We start from the raw sequence: 26,630 nt of genomic DNA on the forward strand, positions 1-26,630 counted from the left end.
TCGACGCTATCATGCAATCGTTATAGCTGGATTTATACACTTTTTCTCAGATATCAACTCTCTTAGAATTAGTGATACTACTACTTTTGACGGTTTATGGTATATGACTATAAGCGGATGAAAGAGTTGTACAAATTTGGGAATTTATATACCTGAAAAACTTGAAACTATTCAATTTCAGCGGGGTTTGTTTAATCTCAGGAAAAATCTGTTCCTGTTAATTGTAATTGTAATCAAAGAAATATGTAAATGCAGATACTCGATCAGCATTACACGTTTGAATAAAACAACCCCCGCAGTGTCGTTGAAATTCTTCGAGGCCTCTTATTGAAATCTTGAAATTTGGTGTGCTCGGAACTTGCAAAAGTTGGTCAGTGATAAACTAGATTTTCGAGTAGATCGTGTATTCAGTAACGGAATCGAGCCTAAAATTTTTTAATTCTCGTCAGAATTATAGTACCAGAAAATGCTGGCGGTCGTCAGTTCCCCAGAATCTAGTTCCTTCCATCACACCCGGCTGTGTCCACATATTGAGATGTCCGTTTGTTCTCGGCTCAATAGTCAACGGCAGTTAAAACCAAGTGCAAAGCACCGTCGTGCGCTTGTAAAACGGTACTTTTCTCTCTTTTTTTAAAGCAGTGTCATGTTTCATTGACAAAATCGTGCCGCGCGGCGGCTCTGATGTGTATAGATGTACCTGTATGTATAATGCATATATACACTTAGATTCCGTCTAATGTGAAATATCTTTAAAAAATTAGACAATTAACGGTACCTCATAGGTATATGTATTATACTATATAGGTAAGTCTAACTCTGGTGGGTCGAATTCGAAGAAACTGTTGTAGACGTGTACAATATTACAACTTCGTTCACGAATCACACTGTGCAAATATACATATGAACCTATACATACATAAACCGCATATTGGAACGTCTAACTCGTATGTTTAACATTTTTTCAAGACACACGAATCGCCTTTATCGTGTTTGATCATTCCCTCGGCAGCTCGCGTACTCTACGCTGAATTTTACGTCTCGTCTTCTCGACTCGTAGGGTGCCTACAGGAATAAGCAATAAGTTAGGAGGACACTCCACTATAACCCGTAATTTTATTCTCATCGGCGCTCCTTATGTTCTAATAGATTAGAAGTAACAGCAAGTCTTTCTTGAAACTAGTCAAAGGCTGCGAACTCCAGCTTTTTAAGGGTGTATGAGATTTGGGAATTCGTGTCTTACGATATCTCAATATTACGATTACCGATTTCCTCGGAATCGGGAAACAGAACAGTTAAATTGGGTTGTTTATCCTCCTCGCCACTATCCGAATTTTCGTTCTATTCATTCAATTAACGAAATATCCCCTTAACTTGCAGCTATGCGTGGACGGATAACCGATCCTCAGAATCGAACGTCTAATCAAACTCGACGTCCATGGAGCCATGGTCTACATTTACGCAATTGGACGTGCAGGCCCAATTTTGATACATACATATTCATCGGATCCAGCACAAAGTCGAGTGCATGGAGACTAGATCATCGGCTTGTTTCGTCGAAGAAAAGTTGAGCAATGTAAGTATAAGATATATAAAGTACTCGCGGCTCGTTTTGATTCGCGTCATTTATTATTATTTTTCTTCTCAGTCACTGCGGCGAGGGAGCTTCATTATCAAAGCCGAGTCTCATCGCTCCATGGTTCCTGCAGGTGCGGCTCATTAACGGCATTATTCGACGATTCTAATAATGGAAGAATAATAATTACCGCTGTTTCAAAGGGAATCGATTCGAGGTTCTCAGATCCGTTAAAACAACAGACTGGAATTATCAGGGTGAGAAATGATGAATTGATTAATGAGTCTTAGTTTCGAGAGGTAGAACGTCGAGCAAATCGTACGTTTCCTCATTCGGAGTGCAGCCGTCCTGCCATTGGAACGACAGCTGGCGTTAGATTATTGCTAACGAGTTTAATTAGCGAATCAATGATAAAATATAATTCCACACATTACGGAGGCGCACAACTCGTGTATACAATTAAAATCGCGAGATAAGTACATAATAAATTCTCTGTACCTACTTGGGCCGTATTTTTTAATTTTATTTCTTTATTTTTCCTTTTTCTTTGTCTTCCCAATTATGTAACCGTGTTTCAGCTTATATTCGTGATTAATTACTGAGATTGCTGACGCGTCTCGACTGGCAATGTGTTATATATCATGCGTGAGTACACGCGGCACGTATCGTGGCTATAATGTACGTTACGTTACGTACGTATGTACGTATGATACGTATACCGACATCACACCCGCAAAAGAACTTGACTCAAGGAATTATTACGATTACATCTAGGTAGTTACGCTAAGACGATGCTTATAACAAACTTGCGTCGCGATACAAAAACACCGTGAAGTATACAATTCGATTTGCATATTAACTAGCAATGTACTGATACTTAGAAAATATTCTAACTATACATATAACCCTGTACCCATGTTCAATGTTACAAGAATCAGACGGGAAATTTTTTTTATCATCGTTCGCTTTTGGCACTAGGTACAAAATTTCGACTATCGAATTTATGATATTATTTAGTTTTGATTAAAAAAACAAAAAAAAAAAAAAAAAAAAATCCAAAAGAGATAAGAAATTCTACTTTCGTATAAAAATTATCATTGTAAACTAAAACTTTTCCGGATTATCCTTTAAATGTGGATATTGAAATAAAATGGAAACGATCGGACGAATTTCTGGCGGGAAAAATATTCTTTTTGGCGTGTTAAACTGTTGAACATAGAGGCGATAGATGGTGTCGTCGATACCCGTTATCCTGGATCTCTGCGATCGTTCATCGTGGGATCCTTTGATAGCGGCAGATGGTTGCGGTTGACGCGCGTGCGCGTGCGATCTCATCAACGAAAGCCGCAACCTGTTGGCCTGGGAGATACTCGTGTACTTATTATACATGCCGGTTAATAGTCCAGAACCGAGGCGGAATTATAAACGGCGTGAATTGGGGGTCAAGTTACGTCTGGGTATTTTTTGATTGGGTATTTCGTTTTCGCGGTTGTTAAAATTCCAAATTTTTTATATTACCAACCAGAAGAAGAAGAAGAAGAAGAAGAAGAAAAATGAATAAATAACAAAAAAATAAATAAATAAAATTCTTAAATCTCCCTCTAATTGTACAATAAATTCACTTTACATTTTAATTGCACAGAATTTCAAGAATATCGTTATGTGTTATAATAACTACCGCAGAAATTAAATATATATATATATATATATTTTTTTTTTTTTTTAATTTTTTTTCTCTCTTTATTCAATCAGAGTTATGTATAATTATACGTACATACGTGTATAATAAACAAACTATCGGGAACACGTACAATAAATATACATACGTATATATCAGTGACGAATAAATCAATTCCGATCATATTTCATATAATTCTGGATAAAATTCGTATGTCGACGTGGATTTTTTGTCAGTTTAAAATTTTATATATGATGCACTGTATGTTTACAGTTATAATACAATATAACTAATATGCATGGATGGTATTTCTATAGTGTATTAATGCGTTATGAGTATATTTAATTACTAATATTTACACACACAGTCAGTTTTTCAGGACAAATTTTCGACGAAATTATTACGATCATTCGATTAGGCTGCGCGTTATATTCTGACTGAATTATTTTACATTAATTTGTATATTTTGTATGTTATAACTTATAAGCCAGCTCTCGTTCGTTTCCTTGAATCAGTATGCGTTAGAAGATTCAAAGCCTATTTTAAGTAATTCTCTCACGGTGTTCGATAATTTTTTTTTTTTTTTTTTTTTTTTTACCGCTTCTTTCGGCCTTATTTATTATGTACGCAAATTTGGATACACACGCGTGTATTCATTATTTTTTATAATATAATTTAACATGTAAATACGTAATTTATACTCAAGCTCAGTTCGTGTGTCTAACATGTATATAATATATTATATATAATATTATAAAAGAAGAAAAACCAAATCGTTGATAATTATTCAATTTATTATACATATAGAGTTCAAATATGGTGTAAAAATCACGTATTCATTAGTTTGGAATTGTAGCACAATGTGGATTCATGCGACTTAATAATATTGCAGATGGACAAGACGAGAAGCGCTGACGAAGAAGAGGGAGATGAAGAGATCAAGGGTGCGCAAAGTAAGGAGCATGATTCGAAATGAGAAGAAGAAGAAGAAGAAGAAGAAGAAGAAGAAGAATAAGAAGAGCTGGGGAATTAAAGCGGATAATTTGATTACACAGTAAATAGCGAGGAACAAGAGATGATATACTATCTATAGGTGAAGTGGAGATCGATGAAATAAGAGAAGAGTAGTCGAGATGTACGGAAGAGGACTGCAGTAGAGAGGAGAGAACCTCCTTTTAGGGCAGTTAGCGCAGCACTGTTGCGGCTCGGTGCCCGATGGTGAACGCCTCTTCGCTCGTGTCTCGCTGCCTTGCGCTTGCCTCACTTGGATTCTCTCTTGTGGTTTGCCTCGACAGTCCTGCGACCCCGATCATTCTCGGAATGCACCGAAGACGTCAGGTTTTTATCGAAAGACAGAGAGAAAGAGAGAAAGAGGGAGCGAGAGGAAGAGATAGGGAGACTGTGAGAGATCTTGAAAATCCAGGGAAATGGCGACGAAAAAGGGCGAGCTGATAGAGACTGAAACACTCGACGTAGCTAGCCGACCATCACCGCCCCATCGCAGGATCTTTCGTCCGCTAGCTGCATTTCGTCCCGAATCTCTGCATGCTGCAGCTTTCGTTCACGCATACCTATACAAGTATAGGTACCTATATATTATAATCTTTAAATAATATATCACCGTTGCATTGAACCGTTAAAAACCCAGGTTGAAATACCGGGGGATAAGAATTCCTCGTCTTGGAGATGAATTGCTCATATACACATTACGTGGGTATATAGGCAATACGACATATCGTGAGATATACATATAATATACTTGATTAATATGGTAGATTATATGTATATATATATATATATATTATAGTTAAACGATCGTCTGGGTGTAACTGGTTGAAATTAATGATAAAATAAACACGTTTTTGTCAAGACCATTTTACAACTTGCATTATACCGGTATATAGATTTTTACGTCAAAATTTTTTTAACGTTTTCGCATACTTTAAGGTGTCGACAAACATGTTTACGGTTCCACCAAAACGCATACAGTTTACTCTGACTTGTATTTACGTCATTTACGACGTCGTGTACTATTCATGAGATAATTACTGGTACAACAGACACACACCAGGTGTCATATTGAGGGCTCGAGTTCTCGCAACATAAAGGACTCGAAACTGTATGAATGTTTATGAAATTGAAATTGAAATCCGATAAGAAAGAGATCGGTTGATCCGCGGTGAAACGGGTGTAAATTTTATGTTGGCAATTTATTGTAGAAAATTTCAAATTTTAGACGATATAATTTTTACCTTGCGATTTCCCATACGTAAAACTGTATACGAGTGAAATTTATCAAATTTCAAAATCCGTCAATACACAATATATGATGATTGGAGTTAAGTTCCGACTACGCAGTTACACTGGCATTCGTTGTATTATTTATCATCGCGATTAATAATCGATGCACCTATTATTCAAAACGTCAATATAACTGTGTGAAAATGAGTCAGCGTCTGAGAATTACTTATTGGATGTTATAAAATTGGCTTCGATTTGCAGCGACTTGTTTTTTCTCATTCACAAATTTCTCACATCCTACATATGTATATGTATACGTAAGCGTATATACCTATACAGACTTACATTTGTGTAGAATAGCATGAAACACTCTAGCCCAGAACATAAAATAAAACAAGCCAAATGTGAAAAATAAAAGGTGATACGAATGCTATAACTGACCTATATATGTAGGTAGAATCAATGATTTCCGTCTAGACTCTCCAACAGAAATTGTTCGGGGGTGAGATAACCACAAAGCTTTTCTCTGTTACAGAAGAAGAAGAAGAAGAAGAAGAAGAAAGATGGGCCAGAGAGGAAAAGGAATCCTCCAAGCTCGCCTCACCTTTCCGTTCCATTGACTCGGTCATATGTGTTTGGTTAAATATGTTGAACCCCGGCGCGTTCGCGGGCCTTAGCTCCTCGGCGAGTAGAGGATGGAAGTCGTTGCCCTCTCGCTATTTGCCCTACCGTCGTCGTCGTCGGCGTGAGCAATCCTGCCCCTCCTCCTCGAGGCACCCTGGCGGCGGCGAAGGAGGTAAGGTGAGCGCTCACCAACGGCGGCGTACAGACAGGTGCTCGGAGGTAGGTAGTAGTGCCGGAAGATCGCCGGAGCAAAGTAGACCATCGAGAAATCTTCAGTCGACGAAAGATCTCCGCCGCGGAAGGACCGTCGTGCCGAGTCTATACACGCATATGTATATACATATATGTTCATATATATATATATATATATATATATATATATATAAATAGGAAAATTTCGAAACACCAAATTACAAATTACACCCGCATAAATAAATATATATATATATATATATATATATATACACGTATAATATCGCTGGCTACGTTACGATAGACGAGATATAATATATTCGACGTCCTGCAATAACCGATCGCAAAGACCTGAAATCGGTATAATAATAATATCACGTTTTATACACGGACCCTGATAAATGATCGATTATTCGGGGAGCTTCTGACGCTCCGCGTATTTCAGATACTTTTGATACCCCCTTATCCCCCCCCCCCCCCATCCCCTACGCACCATTTTCGTTACCATCTTATTATTTTCTAATTTCCCTCCCACTCTTCCTTCCACCTGCGACAGCCGCCGGGAATCATGTAATATTCGATTCTGTGTACGGTACGTTATTACTAAACGCATAATCGCACGGTTGAACTGTCAGGAACGTACGTTATACCATACGTAGAAGACGTGTAGATATATATTATACATATATATATATATATTATATATGTATATACATATATAAGCGATATTACCGACGTTGTATATTCGATATATTGCCGCGAATTTTTTTTTTCGGGCGGTGATGTGAAGTGATTTAATATCCGTTCGTTTTTTAATTTGTTTATTTATTTATTATAGTTGTTCAGTTTTTGGATTAGATACGTACATTACACCGGGAGGATCGATATATTTTCGTATAATTCTTCTTAAATATATACAATCAAAGTGTGCAGTTACGGTGCTACGCATTACATACTATCGTTATATCCTATATAGGTAATAATAAATATAATATTTGGAACGATAAAAAATAAGGACTAAAAAAAATAAGTAAATAATAATTTTTATCCTTTCTTTCTTTCTTTCATTGATTCGTGATCGGGGATGTAAAATTATACAAAAGGACGCCGATTTAAATCGTTTGAATACCAACACCACCACCATCATCATCATCATCATCGTCATCATAGTCATCATCAACGTCATCATCATCGTTATTGTCGCTGGTACGAAGATCTTCACGGTGAAAAAGACACGCCAATACCGAAGAGAGGAAGCCGCTGAAGATCGTTGCTGCCGGTATGCGGCACGCGAGGCCGCAGATCAGCTCCGGGTAAAACGAGGAAGCGCGTTTGCGCCCGCACTCACGAGGTAAGAAAAACAGAGTGAAAGAGAACTAGAGAGAAAGAGAGAGAGAGAGAGAGAGAGATAATGAAATTGCACCAATTTATTTTTGCGAAGCGCTCTCCGTCCGTTACGCGCCGTTTTGTGTTTACACGATTAACAACTAAGCGCTGTTAATATGCCCGTCTGTAATAACTCAGGCTCTGTTACACTGTATAATTCGTTATAAGTTTATATAGGTTATATATTATCGCGAAACTGAAATTCCGTACGGTTCGAGTTTTCGAACAAGTGACGGGCTTTTATTGCCAGGGAATAATTATATGGTTACAGTTGTAGAACGCGAGATGACAAGTGATCAAAACGTTTCAGCAACTTACCAGTGAGATTATAATGGCTTGACTCAGATTTAGAAACGATTTTTAATTTTACCTATATCTTCTGCTATTCATTTTCCGGTGCATTAGGCAATTTAACGAGGCTTCAAGATCGTCGCAGATTGTTTCACTTGTTTCAGTTTTATACTAAAATTTGTATCTTCTACCCTTTGGTATGTTATATTCGCAAACCGGACCTAGAAGATCAACATCAGTTAGAAGGTAGATCCGTAGATCGATGATCGTTACTGTAAAATATTGACCTCAATTTTTTTCATATGGGACATTCCAGCTCAACTCGACCCACTTTTTGACCTCATGTTTTTGTATTCAGTTCTCAATTTTTCTCCAAATTCTATTGGCCGACAAGAAGACTCTCAATTTGTTTCAGATTTTTTCGGTTTTCAGTCACGATTGTTTTTCAAATGACCATTTGTTTTTTTTCTATTTAAAATTTTTAATCGAACTGAGTATTTTATTCAAATGAAATTTCACGGTCAAACCTCACGTTTTAGTTTTATTCTGTCCTCTTGAAAAATGTCATTTTTAAAAAATGGTGATTTGAAGAAAAATCTTAACTCTAAATCATTCGATTTAAAAAATCTGAAAAAATTGAATCTCACTGTGGAACGCCCCATATAATATATAGCTTATAGAGTAGAGCCCAAAAGTGCGTTCTATATTTACAATTCGAAACTTCGGTGTTCCATAAGGATTAAATGTACCGTTAGATTGAGACTCAAGTTAGACTAAAGACTGACTTGACTTTTCACAGCCCGAATCGGTTCATTCATTTCTCGAAGTTTCACGACGATTTCTAAACGAATATATTTTGTTTCACGGTTATAAATCGATTCGCTGTGGGATTAATTGACTGAAAATCATGTTTGCATACGTCTAACGTTCCATAACTGAACCTACTTGTCAGTAAGTTTATACTTTTAGTTTCATAATATCTACCACATTTTCTGATCGTTGAAATCATAATCTCTTTGAATAGTTCGCGTAATTTTTTTCAGTTCAATAAAATCTTAACGTAACTTTATCGTTGCACCAGCATTAAATTACTGTAACAGTCAGTAAGAAAATCCTGCAGCACGGGTGACTATATCTGAAAAAAAAAATAGTGCAACGTGTATACCGATACTAAATATGCTGATTTCTAAATTAACAAAACTAAATTTCATTTTACTCTTACCCGTAAAGGAATAAATTTTTCGAATATCCTCAAAAAAGAAAAAAAAAAAAAAAGAATATTAATAAGAATTGTATAGTATAAATTTTACTCAAATTAGTATTAAAAATTTTCTCGCTACACTTTCAATTACAATACAAGTAGATCGTTTCGCTTTTTCGAACAACTTATTATTCGAATGCTCAAAGAGCTGAGTGTGTATATACATATATAATAACATGCCGATAGAGTAAGTATTATATAGCCGCATTCCCGCATGGCGCACGCATATGAGTAAACGAAATATATAGTTCGATGCAGTAAATTGGAGGGGATAGAATGCTGTCCATCGAGAGCAAGTGCATGGCAGCAGCATCAGAAGGCTGCGGCTGGGAGGATGACGAGAGGGTCAGAGGGAGGGAGGGCAGCAAGAGTGGATGCCGGGGTTCGGAGACTGGCAAATTCCCATTGTACGTTTGGGTGCTGAGGAGAGGCGAAAGGGCGGGGAAGGGGTCAAGGAGGGGGGATAGAGAAGGGGGCAGCGGGCCCCACGTGCGATTTTCGCCGTTTGTGCGGCGCGGAGGGGCGACGAGCTCGCATTCGTGGGATTAGCGGGTGACCCGCAACCGAGCGATAGACGTAACGTCGGTAACGACGAAACCTGACAAATAAAACTGCGCATGCGCGAGTTTGGTGTATTTTCACGCAGGCTGGCCACCTCAAGTTCAAACCGTCAAACGTGATTTACGGAGGTTATGTGCGCTCGGCAATGAGAATTTGCTTTTTGGGTTGTGCCGGTCTCACGACGGATAATCGACGTAGTAATTCCGGATGGTTTGGAAATTTTTTACTGGCAATTGGCTGATCTCAGTTTTACATCTCATGACCTAGTTTTGATCAGAAGGTTTCCACCCCTGCTTTCTTGCGGACCAATAGAGATCGGTTATTTTTTGCTGGTGCATTCTCCAGTCGGTCATTCAGTCTGCTGCTTCTAAAAAGATTTTTTTCATTTTCTGATACGTTGTAGTTTGTATGTCAAGAGATATTTAAGATTACTCGATAATGGCGTAATTTTTTTTTTCGATATAATCGATTGAATACTATTTACTGTATCAACATATGACAATATGCGCAAAAAAATTTTTACCTCAAAAGTTGCATCCCTCATTTTTTTCAGGTAAACTTGAGGGGGGTTTTCGCATTTGAAACGGCCGAATTAGCTAGCGCGAAAAATTAGTCCGTGTCTAATGGTTGACGATGGAGGAAAGAGCCGGGCAAAATGGGCCCCATGGATCAAAAATTATGCTTGGAATGATCGAACAGATACAATCGAAAAACGGTTGAGAATTGGGACAGGGTCAGTAACTGGTACCTACATTTACCTTAAAAGGCCCATTTTCCCCGGACCTCTGCCACTTGTCCAACATATTATCATCCATGAAGAAAATTGATGAAGTACGTCAGACTTCCTTCTGAGTTTTTGACCTTTTCCTTTCACAATCAGCACAGCGCTACTCCATGGGAGTTTGCAATTGTTCGCAAAAACATTGGAGCGGAGTGACGACTCGCGTGTAGATCTGTGCGTATTTCGAACGGTCATCGTTCCGCGTATTCCGCGGTTCCAGGGTCGCCGATCGTCGTGGATCGAGCTGACCGATCGATCCATCGGCCAGAGCATCTCTATTCCTAGGAATAACTGTATAAACGTTAGATGCGTCGTCGCAAGTTTGCGAAAGGCTTACGCCACGCGTGTATGACATTGTATGCCCCATTAAACTGGTAAAAATTTTCGTGCACGTAAAAAGACTTTGTGTTAAGGATGTTTAAGGATATGTGGAACGTATAGTCAGGCCAAAAATATGTCGGATGAAAAATATAACAAAACGAAAGTTAAATCTAAGACAATTACTGAGGCGATCAATTTGGTTGAATCTGATTCAAGAAACTCTCTGTGATCCAGAAAAAAAAACGTTTCAACCTTGAATTTTAATTATAAACAAGTTGTTGTTAACAAAGTTAAAAAAAATCACATTATTCCACAATTTTTTCACCCAAAAATCTCAAAGATTCTATTGAAAATTAGCTCATTTTATTCGTTCAGCGTCACGTTATGTGCATCAATGCTTCAGCTCTGCAGTGCTAAGCACGTGGATCGGGTCTTCAGCGGAGCCTTTATAAGTGATTGGGATAATAATAGTCTTGAAGAAGCTATTAAACTTCTTGCTAATGCGAGCATACATAGGCTGATTATATGTTGTATAGGTATACCGCTGCAGCTCTGATATATTATAAAATAACGATAAGCGAATATTTTTTTGTGCTGAAATGGGCATTTTTTTCGTCTCTGTCTTTTATCACGATCAGCGGGTAAATAAGTTTATTTAATTTATTTCCTTTATCGATATGGTTTTCCAGAGTTTTTATTTCACTGTCCTTAATTTTTTCTTTTGGAAAATGAGGTACTGGCGGAATTCATCAATGCGCATGCGCCACAATCCGAGAGTAGTTGTTTGCCAGGGCAACCAACCGTCACAAACATAACCTCAAAAATTCTGACAGTTGTCGCTGGGAGTTGCGTTCAACATCGAAAGATGTGAAATTTTTTGAGGTTACATACATCGCGACGAACTGTCGTCTAAATTTATGACGGTTGGTCACCCTGGCGAACAATTGCTCTCTCTAAACTGTAGCAGACGCCGGACCAATCTGTCGTTAGAAATTCACACTGTATATAAGTAATCATGCGAATCAGAAATGATTATCATTGTTTTTTAGAATATTATATCGCGTCTGTATAGATATATGTTATACATATATATATATATACCTAACGGTGCTTCGAGTTGTCGGTATTATTTAATTACGTCAGGCATACGTGGACCGTGACTTATTAGTCTTCCAGAGCATGTAATATGTATGTTAGCCATTACGATTCTCGGTGAAGCAGGCCGATGCATCCATCGACCCGGCACTTCTCGCAAAGCGAACAATCTTCAATAGTATATTGTCTAACGAGGAGGCAAACTCTAGATTTGCAACGCGAGTCGTATATAAAGTCGAAGACGAGTATCGGAAATACGCGATCGGGTCGAAAAATCGTTGCATCGTTGTCGCGCCCGATTTTTTGTACAACAAGAGTATGTTACGCGTTTTTTCGCGAAGCACGAAATGGAGGTTATGGTCGCGTGACGTCAGATCTGTTCGCAACGGCGCATGCTCGCAACGTAACAACGGTCTTTTGAGTACTCCGCGCATGCGCAGGCGACTCGATCGTCGTGAAAAAACGCGTAAAACATGATCGCGTTGTATAAAAGGATTTCTCCGGTCGGCATTTACCTGACAAAAGAATGTCCTCGAGTGAATTCCGTTTTTCTTGTACAAAAGAAAGAGAGAGAAAGGGAGAGAGAAATTACCGCCTTGTCGATTACCAAATAAATTCGAAATCCGCGTAACGAAGATCTGAAAGCAGGGAGGTGAGAAAATAAGAGGAAAAGGAACGGCGGCGGAATCGCGGGAATAAAAAATGCCGAATCGATTATCGATGCAACGTAATTGACAGGCGTTAGAAACGCATGAGCACTCTTGCGCGAACCCATCTCGACACCCATAACCAATTGTCCCTACACGCTCGATTTAAACAATGAAGATGGCTAGTTATCTTCGTTATACAGTTCCCTTGGTCCACCACAATGGCGGCTTGTTTGGGTTGTACTGTATAATCGAGTTAAACAGTTAGCCACTGCAGCAGCCGGGACGGCTCGCACAATAACCATATTATGATCGTTTATTTTTAACCACTGGTCAACGTTAACTCAACATCCGCAACTTACGTGTACCTACATCTGTATTATACATGTATATCTGTACAGTTGTACACACGACGCGGGCGTAAATACAGCTACTCAACGACTATTTAAACATCCGTAGCAAAACTCTGCAAATTCCATTCAGTTTCACGATTACCGCCCGGGCACGTGGCTTTCACGCTCATCGCCCGGTACTAAAATCATCGTCATCGTGTAAACCAGGACGGCTTTATTTGTATTCAACAGTATATATATATATATATACCTATGTATGTACATAATAAGGTACATAACGCGTTTCACGCTCTTTTTTTCTCTCCAATGAACCTGCACTTTTTAACGTCGACGCGGTTCTTTTACTTTTTATTATTTTCAATATAACATATACGATATTTCTTACCATATTTTATACATAAGCAAGATCTACGGAATTCTAGTTTTCTTCTTCTTCTTCTTCTTTTTTTTTTGTTTTTCTTTGCTTTCTTTCTTTCTTATTTTCACATCACGAAAATCATATTATAATTCTTATAATCCATGGGTAATCATTTATTTTACCCTAATTTCTTTTTATTCTCTGTTACCCGAGAAAGAAAGATTATTTCAATTAGAAAAGAAAACGACAAAGAAAAAAAAAAAAAAAAAAAAAAAAAAAACTAAATCTACCCGGATAACAGATATTTCGTGTGATTATAATTTATTGTGCGATATTAGATTTTCTTCAGGCAATTGAAACAATATAGGTATAGTCTTAAGTAAACGCGTGTTGACTAAATTTTCTTTTCAATCGAATGATGAAAATCAATTACAATCTATATTGATTATACGATTTATTGTAATATATTAAAAAAAAATTAATTTTCATTTTGCATTCTGCGGATTCGAATTTCTTTATATCTAATATAGCTGCACGCGTGTAGACGTGACGTATTCCTCTTATTATTTTTCTTTCCTTCATAGTATGTTATGTATAACGTACAAGAGTGCCGACATGCCAATTGAGTGATTCGTATCAGCATCAACCGCAACGATCGTTGCAAATGTATACGTACGTATAGTACCTTTACATCTACCTATGTATTATAACATTATACAAATATAACGTTACATACGGTGAAGATTTCCTGCCGCCATACGCGGATATATATATATATACAGCGGCAGTATACTACACAGTATAATACTACATCAAAAAGAGAAGGTATAATATATATATATATATATATTACTCATATATATTACACATATAAGTATGGGCATGTATATGTATTTATACTACAAACGCGTGTATTATACGAGCGTAAAACCGAACGCGCGGCTATTAACCCGGCAAAAAGTTGAACGATACGAGTCATTGGGTTACAAACGTAGGTACCGATCGTAAAGTCTTTGCTTTTGTGTGTGTGTGTGTGTGTGTGTATAATTGTATATATGACTGATTCTGTCATCTGGTTGCAAATTGTTAAATCATTATGCGTAACCATATTAACACAGTGCACTTGTAATTAGAATAATTTTTATCGCATAATAAGATGAGGTAGAATATATACTGATTCGTGTGCAGTGGTTGCTGTAGCAGAGTGTTTAAAATTGTTATTAATTTACAGCTTACAAAAGTATCAGAGTGCGTTTGTTGGTGAAATTAACGTAAAGCAATACCTGCACAGAAATCACTAGTTTTTGAATATATATTTTTTTTTTTATTATGATTTTAAAGAATATTTCTTTGGAAAATACGAATACTGTGCAAACAAGTTGCATTCGAAGTTAATTGAATGGGACAAAATGTAAGAGATAAAGCGGTATGGTATTATGGGTGATAATTAATCGGTAAAATTGGGGCAATGGTTGGAGTTCCGAATTTGGAAAGTTCCGAAAGCGCCTAATTTTTAATTATTTGGTGGTAAAACTTGAAGTAAAGAAATTAAACTTTTGCCAAAGAACAAAAGCGTTTCGAATTGTCGGAAAGCCGCTCGACGGCTAATTGAAAAGTTCCGAAATGCAAGATTCCGAAAATTTAGGTTACCGGTAGAGCAAGGTTTTGAAAAATACAGTTTCTTTCGTTAGAGTTGAAATTCTGTAAATTAAAATATTCTCACACAGCGTCGTTCACTCGAAGAGTTTGTGTAAAAAATGAGAAAAACTGATAATCAGAACGACGAAAAGTGGTGAAATTTCTCCAAAAGTCTTCGATCATTCAGAATTTTTAATTTCTTTGTTTTCGCACTTTCGAAACCTTGATGTTTCGTCAAAGTTTGATTTCGTTATTTCAAGTTTCGCCAGCAAAACAATCGGTCCTTAGCGCTTTCGAAACTTCTCAGATTTTAAATTTCAACCTTACCCTTTAATTAACATCGTTATCGCGATGAAAAATCTGTCCAAGTTTGTACTTTCTCATTTTTTTCTCACTTATTAGTTTCTAATCAAACCCTGCAACACGATCTCGACGACGGGGTATAAAATATCTCCGAATCGTTCGAATATTAAAATTTAAAAATTGACAATTTATTCTTTATCTCAACAAATCGCTGGATCAATTTTTTTTTTTTTTTTTTCACGACATGCAGCTTATATCATGCGGTTCGTATAACGCAGCAGGCGCAAGGCTTTTAAATCTCAACGAGAACGTGATGCTCACGATTACCGTTGTCGTATAACCCCTTCTTCCCCGTCCCTTCACTTCACTTCCCTTCCCTTCCCTTCCCTTCCCTTCCTCGTTTTAAATTTCGTTCCTTTTTCCTATACACACATACCTACATATACATACATATATACATACCTATAATATTTACCGATTGTGAGATCGAGCCGCGACGATCATCGCTGCAGCAGCCAAGTAAGCGCGGACTTTACGATCATTGCTGGGTATGGTTGTGATACATACGTGGCGGTATGGATAATACGCCTTGCCTACGTCGGAGATTTTTTTGTTAACAGTAAAGTATTAACACCTGTTCACGGCCCTGCCCACTTGCCTCGGGTGTCTACACACGCGCATTGCCTTCTTGTATCGTTACCTTCTTGTATATTGTGTACGTGCGCACAATGTGTTGCCCACAGTTTGATCTCTACCCAAAATCATCCGCTTGGCATGCTGCGCAGAGACGATTTGCACCGCGTTTATAAGGTGTATTATATTATATTATATTATATTATATTATATACAGAATCGCCGAGACTTATGGTAATTTTTTTCAGGAGCGTCAAACTCGCGCCTCTTTCGAAGTCTCGCCGATCGGTATCCGCCTCGTCATATCGAGGATCGTAATCGATACCTCGCTGAATATGAAATTAGAAAATTTGTATTTCGGTTGAGGCTAACTGTACCTCCTTGTTGTACCCGGCACTAAATTAGAACTCTTTTTTTCTTTCTTTCTTTCTTGTGTCTATTTCTCGAAAGAGAGACGTGGGATTATATTTTGCAGAGATCAAGGAGCTGGTTGGCCAAAAATCGATACGTTTCATTATCGTTTATAGACTGTCGGAAAATCTAAGTATAGGCGCTGTGGAGCAATCTGTAAAAACGTTTGTAATCAGGGGTTTTGAGATCGCTGATTGCGAATCTGAACTCGAAATTTCGAACTTCAAGATGGCGGACCAAAGTCCGAAAAGTCATTCGATTTGGATTAAAATCGGTATTCGAGGTCACTGATCACGAATCTGAACTCGAAATTTCAAAATTTATCATGGTGGATCCAATATGGTGGCGTAGAGTGACTTTTTGAATTGAGATTGATTATAGAAAAGAATTGAACGCAATCAAATATCGACATACATCGAAGACTTTTTTTGCAATTCCGGTACCTTCGATTTTTGTAAGTATATTTAAAGAGATCCTCGTAGCTTGATATTAAAATTAATCAGTCGTATCGATTTTTGGCCAAGCGCAATCCCTTCAAAGTGGATACCCATCTATATATATATATATATATATATATATATATATATATATTATAAATACATCATCGCGAGACAAAAATCCAAACGATAATTATTAATATTCAGGTAAAAAGCAACACCATAAGCTCTCTTACCGTGAGCATTTGTTTATAATAATTACAAGCCGACTGCGTAGTTAGACTTTCAGACGATATGAAGAATCGACACGTGGACGTTACATAAACATAGATTTTTCGCACATACGCATGTATGACTAATATGTATGTTGAATTAACCGAACGTAAACGGTGATCGAACCTTCTGCCGGTTACCGGTTCTACGGTGGGACAAAAAATTAACAACGTGATTGCAGTGTGTTGTTTGTCCGTGTATGTGTCTGTGTGTGTAGCACGTATATGACATAAGCATGGTGTTACAACACATCGAGGGGGGATTCGATACTCGTGGATATAATATCAGAATTTTTGAATCATTTCGTTGTGTATATGTATTCAATGCCATTTATATGAATGCCACGTGCGAAAACTAGAGAGAGAGAGAGAGAGAGAGATACGAGGTTGAAGGTAGCGGGAGTGAGAGAAACAAATATAAAACAAAAAATGCCATTCAGACTGAGGCGGCTAGTCTTGGATAATTAGATTTCTCGCGAAAGTGAACAACCTTTAAATATTTCACGATTTAAATTACAGCTCACGTGAGTTGTATAACAAATACAGGAATTCAGTGGCGAATGAAATACTTAATTATCATACTTGTTCCGTTTTGTGTGGAATTAGAATTAGTTCAGTTTAAAACTTTGAGTCACACGTTATATTTTGCTGCGAGACAACTTTTTTAACAAGTTTTTTTTTTGGGGCGATGATTACGAGTCTGAAATCAGATTTTCAAAATTCAACATAGCGGATGTTAATATGGTGGAAGAAAATTTCAAATTTAATAAAATCCGGTCAAAAAACTCTATGTAGAATCTGCATACCGAATTTTCGAAATCTGATTTCAGATTCGTAATCGGCAACCCCAAAAATTCCTAGACAGTGTTTTTTTTCTCTGGATTCCATCGAATTTTAAACTTTCTTTTACCATATTAGATCCGGCATATTGATAGCAAAAAATCGTTTAGAAATACGTTGGAAAGTTTTTTTGTTATATAAAAAATGGACAAAAAATAGAAATACTTACGTCTAGGACTCAAAGGGTTAAAAGGTCAGTGATTACACGGCAAATCATGAGAATATCATTAACGATTGCATGTATAACTTTATACAGTAAGTTATAGGAATAAATTTTTCTCGTCGCATATCCTGATTAGCAATTATCGCACCGGAGTATAATAAATATATTCCCACAATAGACAACGCATAGTGTGTATAGGTATATAGGACGTTGAACGTGTGTGTTTTATGATGCGGTGTAAGGTGCATATTAAGGCGGTGCACTGCTCGGTTTACGGTACAGCAGACACGACGGTTTATAACGTAAGTATCAAGGAACTGCGGAGGTAAACTGCATCATCAGCTTGTCTGGTCGCAGTCTCGCTGCTGCAGACGATTAGCTCGGTCAATTCCTCCGAATGGCACGTGACTCGTTTATTAAATTTGACGACAATCATCCACGGAAATATTTATCTCAAAGAGCACGTGAGTCCAGAGAGGTGGACTCATATTACACACACTGTAGAATTACAATTTAAACTATTTACACAAGCGTATATCTGAACGATTAATGACTTTAGCTATGTATGTATGTTTCATGTGCGATGCGGTATTGCATCTCTAACTCTGCCCGTCGTGTTAATGTACCTAAGGCTGATGATTAGAATCTCAAGCTGTGAATAACGCGAGGCAAAAAGCCCTGCCAATTTAACGCGGATCGCGATTTGAGATACGCCGAATTCCTTGCGAGATCTAATGTCCTCCCACTTTAATGCACTCACAATTCAAAAAATTTGCGTTATTCTCGTATAAAAATCGTAGACCGTTGTAGACCGAGGGGTTAATCAATCATAGATCTTATGTACACCTGATATCAATATTACAAAGATTTCGAAAGATTACAAGATACTTCATGGGATTTTTTCAAAACATGATTTCAAATGATTTCAACAGATTTCAGACGATTTTTTACAAGAGACTTTGTGGAATTTAAAAGGATTTTTTCAAACGTAAATTTCAAGGATTTCAAAAGATTTCATGAGATTTCAATGATTACACAAGATTTTGGAGGATTTCAAAAGATTTCCGGAAAAATTTGCACCAGATTTCACGATTGATTAACCCCCCGTCGTAGACTCTTTTCAAAAATCAATCTTAATCCTGAAAATTAGTAGAAATAGAGAACTTCGCTCATTTTCAGTTATAATCACAAACTTTGTTTGTAAAAAGAAAGGAAAGAAACGGTTCAACGAATCGACTGTGACACTATAGAGTATAAACTAATATGTAAAGGACTGCCAGCATGACGTACGTACTATACATTTTTTTTATTCCTGCTATGCGAAATGAATTATTCGATCGCGGGGGCTCATTTCCGGATGCCACAAATTGCCGGTTACGTTTAGGTACACCTGACATGGGCCTCTATAAAAGCAGCTATTTCCTGTCTTCGCAAAGATATTGTAGGTATATACAGAGAACGCTGTGTGTATATATGCATAACTGTATACCATTTATTAGTGTTATTATCATTATTATATCATCCGCGTGTAACGTATGACTTGTATCTACATACGATTCATACGATTTAACAAGTTTATTGCGTGTGTTGTACTATGTTATTTATCTGACATAGGTAGATACACATGTATTAATTATACTCTACAATTTTCAATCCCCCCTACAATTCTGAACCACTTACAATCGCTATGGTTATAACATGTCAATTTATACTTGATAGATTTCTTCCTTTTCCTTTCCTCAAATTGTTGAGTGAAAACTAAGAATATTAAGAATACTAACGGCAAGTCAAAATAGAGAATTTTCAATTGCTTTCGAAAATTTATAATTTACATGTTTGGTAAGTTGTAGGTATCTTTTTTTTGTTTTTGTTTTTTTACTTATCAGTCAGAAACGAATGACTCAGTATACGACGATTATACAGTTGCAAATTCAAAGACCATTATAATCGTGAGTTAGATATATTAAGTATCAAATCCTAATTACAATTTGTATGGGTTTTTTTTTTTTTTTGCACCACACTACAGCCATTTCCGTGCATCCCGCGATTCGCATGCTCGTCGCTTTATCTGCAACAAGAATAGGGGAGAGGGGAGTATAGGAGCAATTAGGAAAAGACTGCGATCACGGCAGCGTGCCGCAACAATTATTTCCATGAAAGAGTGTAAACTAACGTTGCATCCCACCGCACTGCACAGGCATGCATATACGCCTCGAGTAGTAATCTACTGTAAAGGCAAGACCGTTCGGGCTGGCTTGCGCTGCGTTGCGTTGCGTCGCGTTGCGTCGCGTAAGACGTAACGGTAACCGCGTGTAACGCTGCGCAGTGCGTGCGTGCGCGTTTGAGCCTGCGAGTGGCCCGGAGTCACGTGACCGTCTCGGGAGAGAACCGGCACGAGCAATCGGATCATTTATTTTCCCATCGTCAGCCGGACCCGGCACGGAAACGCCAGACTGCTAGACTGGCCATCATCTTCGCCGTCGCCATCGCGAAGTCTCCGGATATCTTCGATCGCTGTTCGCCATTCGGGGACTCGAGCATACCGTCAAGTAATCGGCACGTACCGCAAAGCGACCTTGGCTACGCCAAAGTCCACCGTTAAATGAACCAGAGCTAACGAGCTATCAACCCTGGTCCTGATGTAGCATTTTACTCTTGTATCGGCAGCGATCAATCGGCTTTGGTAACACAGCCGGCCGCGGAAAATCGGAAATCGATGAATTTGTGCGATGGCTGAGGGATCGACTCACGCGGGGATTCGGTCATTTTGTTAATGCTTCGTGAGAAACGCAGCTTCTTCTAATTTACATACGAAAATCGACAACTCAAACGGCAGATCGGTAATTAGGTTACTGCTGCTTTATTCGCTAACTACAGTTTTATTCGCTATTCTAATTGTATTATGATAAATGCGACTGTAATTTCAACGTAGAAACGAAAATCGGTAATTCGAAAACAGAGACCGGTTATTTTGTTGTGCATACTTACGTCATGATCGGTATATATTATCATTCATGATTGTTGTTATTTGATGAAAAACGATATTATTTCAACGGTGAAGTAAAAATGTTTAACGATGATAATCGATTGGTGATTATATCGTATTTTTTTAATATGATTTTTAAATAATATCATTCACGACTGGGATTATGTTATGAAAAATGCAACTATTTCAACCATGAATGATCGATCGGTAACCATATACGAGTATATTATACTTATTTAGTGAATATTGTCATTACCGATTTTTATTATTTTGCCAAAAACGCAATTATTTTGATCGTGAAATGCAACGCCTCGATTGCATCGGAGATCGATCGCACTTCAAAAACTTACGCATCATATATTACGATATCGCCCATTCGGTTTCCTCACATATTATGCACAGCATGTTAACGTGAATAATTACCATCCTTGCTTAATTATCCCAGCAAAAAACTGCGTCACATGCACGCGAGCTGGATCATGCAACAGCACCGATCACACGCTCGGCAGACATCGAGTCTCGTATCTCGTATTTACACATTCGACAAATTCGTGACGCTCATTTTGTCCGAAAGGAAAAAAAGTTGCGTAGTTTTTTTTCTTCGTTTTGGTATTCGTTCCCACACACGGAGACCAGTTAACGAGTTGATTTATGGTGTTTCCTTCTTTTCTCCTCCTCGCACAGCGTTATATTGATTAGACTAAAACAACTATTCGAATAAAAACTCAATTATGTATATCTAAGGCCGATTAGATATAACGCAGTACGTATGCGGATCTATTAACCGTTAAATGGGAAGAAAGGGGACCCATTGATGAAGAAAATGAAAAAAGAATCTTTACGGTGAAGTCATTCTACTGTTTGTAACAAGCTTCTCCAACATCGCTCGGCACCATGGATATGGAATGGAAATCTTATACAGGCAGATGATCACCGAGGGCGCGGCTCAAACCCAACTCGAATATCCTCGTGTCATCGGTAAGATCTTCGGGTCATCTCAAAATTGCGCATCCATATAAACGATGACACGTGTAAATAATTGATCAGTCTAAATAAATAATTGGCAGTCAGGATAGGAATTTCAACCAGCCGAAAGATTGGGGAGAAGGGTCAACGATCCGGTCGTTTCACGTGTAGAATTTTTATCGAAAAAGAACGATGAAAATATGTAGCGTCTCATAATCGCCTCATTTAGGTAGATTCGGCGATGACAAGATGATGCACCGCACCATGGATGATGAAACATGTTTGGAAAAGCAACGAACAGGATTTAGGAAATGTATCGGAGGACCACAGTCGAGTTTCTTGATCGTCAGTTCGTAGCTTCTACATCGGAAATTAGAAGAACGTACGGTATCCGTTGACTCCGATATAAAAAGTGCATTGAACCGGAGTCAAGGCTTTGAGTAAGATAATCGCTTCATTTGTATAAGAATTCGATTGGCATGAGAAAATAGCTGAGATGACGGGGGTAAGAAGCGTGGGACGCCGATGGATGAAGCGAGCCCGGTTTCACACGTTCAAGATAAAACTGATCTCTAAGTGATAACAGTAGAAATGCCGTTAATCGTGTCAGCCGGTTGGCGTTCGCGTTGACGAAGGGACGTGGAAAGGTGGCTTGTTGGACATTACGGTAATCCGTTGCGCCGGAGAACAAGTAAAGCTGCATCGCCAGCACTGCGCTGCAGTAGAGTAAAAGGGTGCAGCAGCAACGACGACGCAGGGAAGCTTCGGAACGTTGGCCGTGACGTAACGGAGCGCAGTAAATATTTGATCCTCTTGCTGCAGAGGTGCGTCTGGCTCTCGAGCTAATGGGTGGAGCGCATTATCCGAAAGCCGAGGAAGAGGTCGAGGCGGTCCCTGGTGTCCCCTTCCCCATTCTTAACTGTAAAGTGTAGAGTGGCTCTAGTCTTCCAGTCCTTCGAGTCTCTCCTGCAATACAGCTTTGTCGGTTCCTCAGCGCCCTTCATAGACCTCGTAGACGTCTTCGAAGAACCGGAGGGAGACAATCGGTCAGCTTGCATGTGTTCTCCAAGCCAGCACACTCGAGGCACGTATCATCCCTCGTCGATATTATTATGTTCTCGAAGTTTCTCGCACAGGTGTATTTACACGTGCGGGAAAGAAGAATGACGCTGGCGGTGTAATCGTTACAGACAGCTGTGTGTTGTACCCCTAGCCGATGATGATGATGATGATGATGATGATGATGAACACGAACACTCTGTGCAGCTGTACCTCTACGGTTTTGTTGAGTAACGGTTTTGTGTGCGGGGAAAAAAATAGAGGACAAGAGTTGAGGTGGTGAAATAAGAGATAAAAGATAAGAACAATCGAATGATTTTGCAAAGCTACCAATCGCGCCATCGACGTTGTTGCGTCACCTGCAGCGTACTTGGCATTATTACTTCGCTCGCGTCGAGAGACGGTGAAAAATGACAAAGAACCGTTTATCGGATAGCTACACAACACGACTGCTACGCGATGCATAATAAATTGGTAGCCGACCGGCTTCGTAGTATACCTACGTCGCTGTAGGTATTAAGGCGCATACGACAACCTAACCTCCTCATCTTACCAATGAACCTGGAATTAACTCGGGATTATCCCTCCTGAATAATTCTATTCCTGGGAATGACGCATCTTGTATCAAATCTACATATCACGCAGCATTGGCCGGTCTAACGATCTTCGACTTCGAGTCATTCGCATTGCAATCGTCATCGCCATTACGGGACACATCCATAAGTATAGATGGACTAGGCGGGTCCGGGGCGACCAGAATTTTTTTAAAGTCCTACCGCGCATGCGCGACGGCGGGAAATATGAAATCAGCGCAGACATAATGCGCGGTAGATCGATTTGGGGACTTGAAAAAATTCTGGTCGCCCCGAAAATGTATCTATTTCCATACTTCGAAGCCTGTAAGTCTGCTTTGAATTTCTACTCGTTATCGCCCATCATGCGATTGCAACTTTGTTCTTTCGACACAATCAGCAAAGAAATTCCGCCGCAGCAATGGCGGACAGCAGAGTAATTCCCGCCACGTTCCAAAAGGATCTGAATTAAGCTAGGTTACCACGTTCTCATAGTTGCAATACCAGTGTAACAGGTATAAGTGTACCGAGTAAAATTTGAATACCTAAATAGGCCGCGTATAGATAGACTTGTTATACCCAGTTGCCTAGTTTGTTTATTTCCCGGGTAGCTATAGTCCTATTGACGCGTTCCGACAATTGCAGTTATGTATTGAGAACCGGTATTCGATACGTCATCTGCACGCGATGCCCTCGCGAGCATGGTACCCTCGGCCAGTATAACCTCTTCTCGACGTGGGCCGTGGATCCGTGTGTGATGAATGCGTTTTTGCACTCTACAGTTCGACCCGGTCCGAGACGAGGTTCGACATGAGTTTGGCCAGACCTCTCTCTGAAGAATACGGGTTCCTCGGCTATCTGGTAGGTCGTGGGTTTCGCCACCCCCTGAACGCATCGTCGAGAATCGGAGGACCGCTTCGTCTCGTCAATGGAATGTCGTAAGATCTGCCCCACTCCCAATTCCCGGTTCTCCGCTATACCTGTACCATGCGATTCGTAACGCTACTTGATCCTCAACCTACACAACATCCGAATATATCGATACTCGCTTGAAGGACTTCATTCGACGTCCCAATTTTCAATGTTATATGTCAATTCCACTACGCTGTGACACTGTGTTTAGGTGCGTTTTCAGGGTTTTACTATTCTAGATAAACGTGTTCTCAACTTTTCATAATTATTCTTATATTCCAAGAACTCACGACTCTTCGTCGGACTTCATATATGTTAGGCAGTTAATTAGTCTTCGGATGTCGATGACTATTAAACAGATTCTAAAAGAAAACGTCGATAACGTAACCATCATCGATTGCTGGCGATAAAGTAACGGTTATTTATTTGTAGTCTAAAAGGGTTCCACAGATTCTTGAAATGACCACCATATTCCATACTCCATACTCCATACTCCACCAGACACCATGCGACTCTACTGATCCATTCCACCTATCGCCGTGATTCAACCGGTAATGCCGAGTTTTACTGAACGTGTTCCGAGTGGTCGGATGTCGCCGAAGCGAACCAGCAGACGAAGGTATTCGAGAAAATCGGGGTCTCCCGAATTCCAGGAATGCCTAACTCGAGTGTCGAGGCTTGTTGATGGCGATAAATTTCGGCTGAGTTCACACGGGGAAAATAGTGGAACTCTCCCAAGCCTGAGGTCTTAACGATACAGCATCGTACCAAGTGTTATATATGACCCGGACGGTGAATTAGTGTTTTATGTTAATTCCGTTCATAAAATAGAAGGAAGGGCGTTCCAGGGCGCGGGGAAGAGGAGGAAGAAAATCGGTTAATCCTACGCTTTGCGCAATGCGTCTTGTATACCTTGTAACGGACGAATGCGAACGAGGACTGACATTCCGGGACTTTGAAATGTAAAAGCACGGCGTTGAACCGAGTGCAACGTGAGCGGAATCGCCTAAAGGTTCCGGATCGACGAGGTGATCCTCTTCACCAGGCGAGACTCCCCATTGAGCAAACCCATCCCGACGACCCAAGCTGATGACTTCGGAACTCGCGCATGCGAACCCACGAGCCACGCAGCGATGTAACTCATTCCTTTCTTTCGAATTCGCAACGCGATATCGATGCAGATCGTGCATTGCAATATAAATCGAGGCTCTGTTCCGCTTATCCAGCTCCACTGCACTCGCCTTTAGACCCTTTGAGTCTCATGCATTATTGTGCCAAGTCAATTGTTAGAACAAGACGGTATTCCGTGGTTTTTGGGATCGCTGATTACGAATATGATATCACATTTCAAAATTCAAAGTGCCGGATCCAATATGGCGGTCGAAAATTTTGAATTTAATCAAATCGGGTTTCCGGGGTCTGAATTTTCAAAATCTGATTTCACATTTGTAATCAGCAACCCCAAAAATCGCTGGACAAATGTTTTTTGATCCGTCTTGAATATTCAAAATTTGACTTAAAGGGGTAACTTTCCCCACGAAATTTATTATTCCCTCGATTTTCACGATTTCTTTTCAATCAATTCGTTTCTAACAATAACGATTTACATTATATCGCAATAATTACTCTCGAGTATTGAAAACTTATTAGTATACTATATCAGAAATAGTAAAAAATCGCAAAGAAATACTTTGAAAAGTTCTTTAAATATACAAAAAATCGATATAAAACATGTGGTAAGAATACTCAACAATATGACTCATAGGATTAAAAGCTTGCAATTGGTAGAAATTTTTACAATCACGATTGTTGTTGTTGTTGCTGTTGCTCTTGATTGTAAAATAAGATACTTGCGTTATGCTTAGCTGGATCAATTAGTCAGTCAATCTCGAAAGTCGGGGAATTATTTTGAAGGTTTCTTTTTTTTCATAGCGTCTTAAAATACCGGTAAAAAGCTATTAGTGACACTGAGAACATTTGATATTTGATACCGTTCATAATCGTCTATAAATTATCTCAAAAAACTGTAATACCTATACATTGTACACAATTACACATATAATGGATTGTGCAGTT

At 38.9% G+C, this 26,630-nt stretch overlaps 1 protein-coding gene across 4 annotated transcripts in view; it reads left to right on the forward strand.

The window, feature by feature from the left end:
* Positions 1-6,063: 6,063 nt before the first annotated feature.
* The window catches only part of LOC124407976, a 34,845-nt gene continuing 14,278 nt past the window's right edge, over positions 6,064-26,630 (forward strand). Inside the window, exons 1-3 of one of the 4 annotated variants that reach the window (XM_046884594.1) lie at positions 6,394-6,462; positions 7,155-7,284; positions 7,523-7,659. Coding sequence is in view for 1 of the 4 variants with exons in the window: in XM_046884593.1 (XP_046740549.1) it covers positions 6,138-6,335; positions 7,523-7,659 (335 nt within the window). In the remaining 3 variants the exon portion in view is untranslated. Of the gene's footprint in view, positions 6,463-7,154; positions 7,285-7,522; positions 7,660-26,630 lie in introns of all 4 variants that reach the window. The other 3 variants (XM_046884595.1, XM_046884593.1, XM_046884596.1) reach the window with 3 other exon arrangements.

The sequence above is a fragment of the Diprion similis genome, chromosome 7 (genome assembly GCF_021155765.1).
Source record: "Diprion similis isolate iyDipSimi1 chromosome 7, iyDipSimi1.1, whole genome shotgun sequence".
NCBI classification, from domain to species: domain Eukaryota; kingdom Metazoa; phylum Arthropoda; class Insecta; order Hymenoptera; family Diprionidae; genus Diprion; species Diprion similis.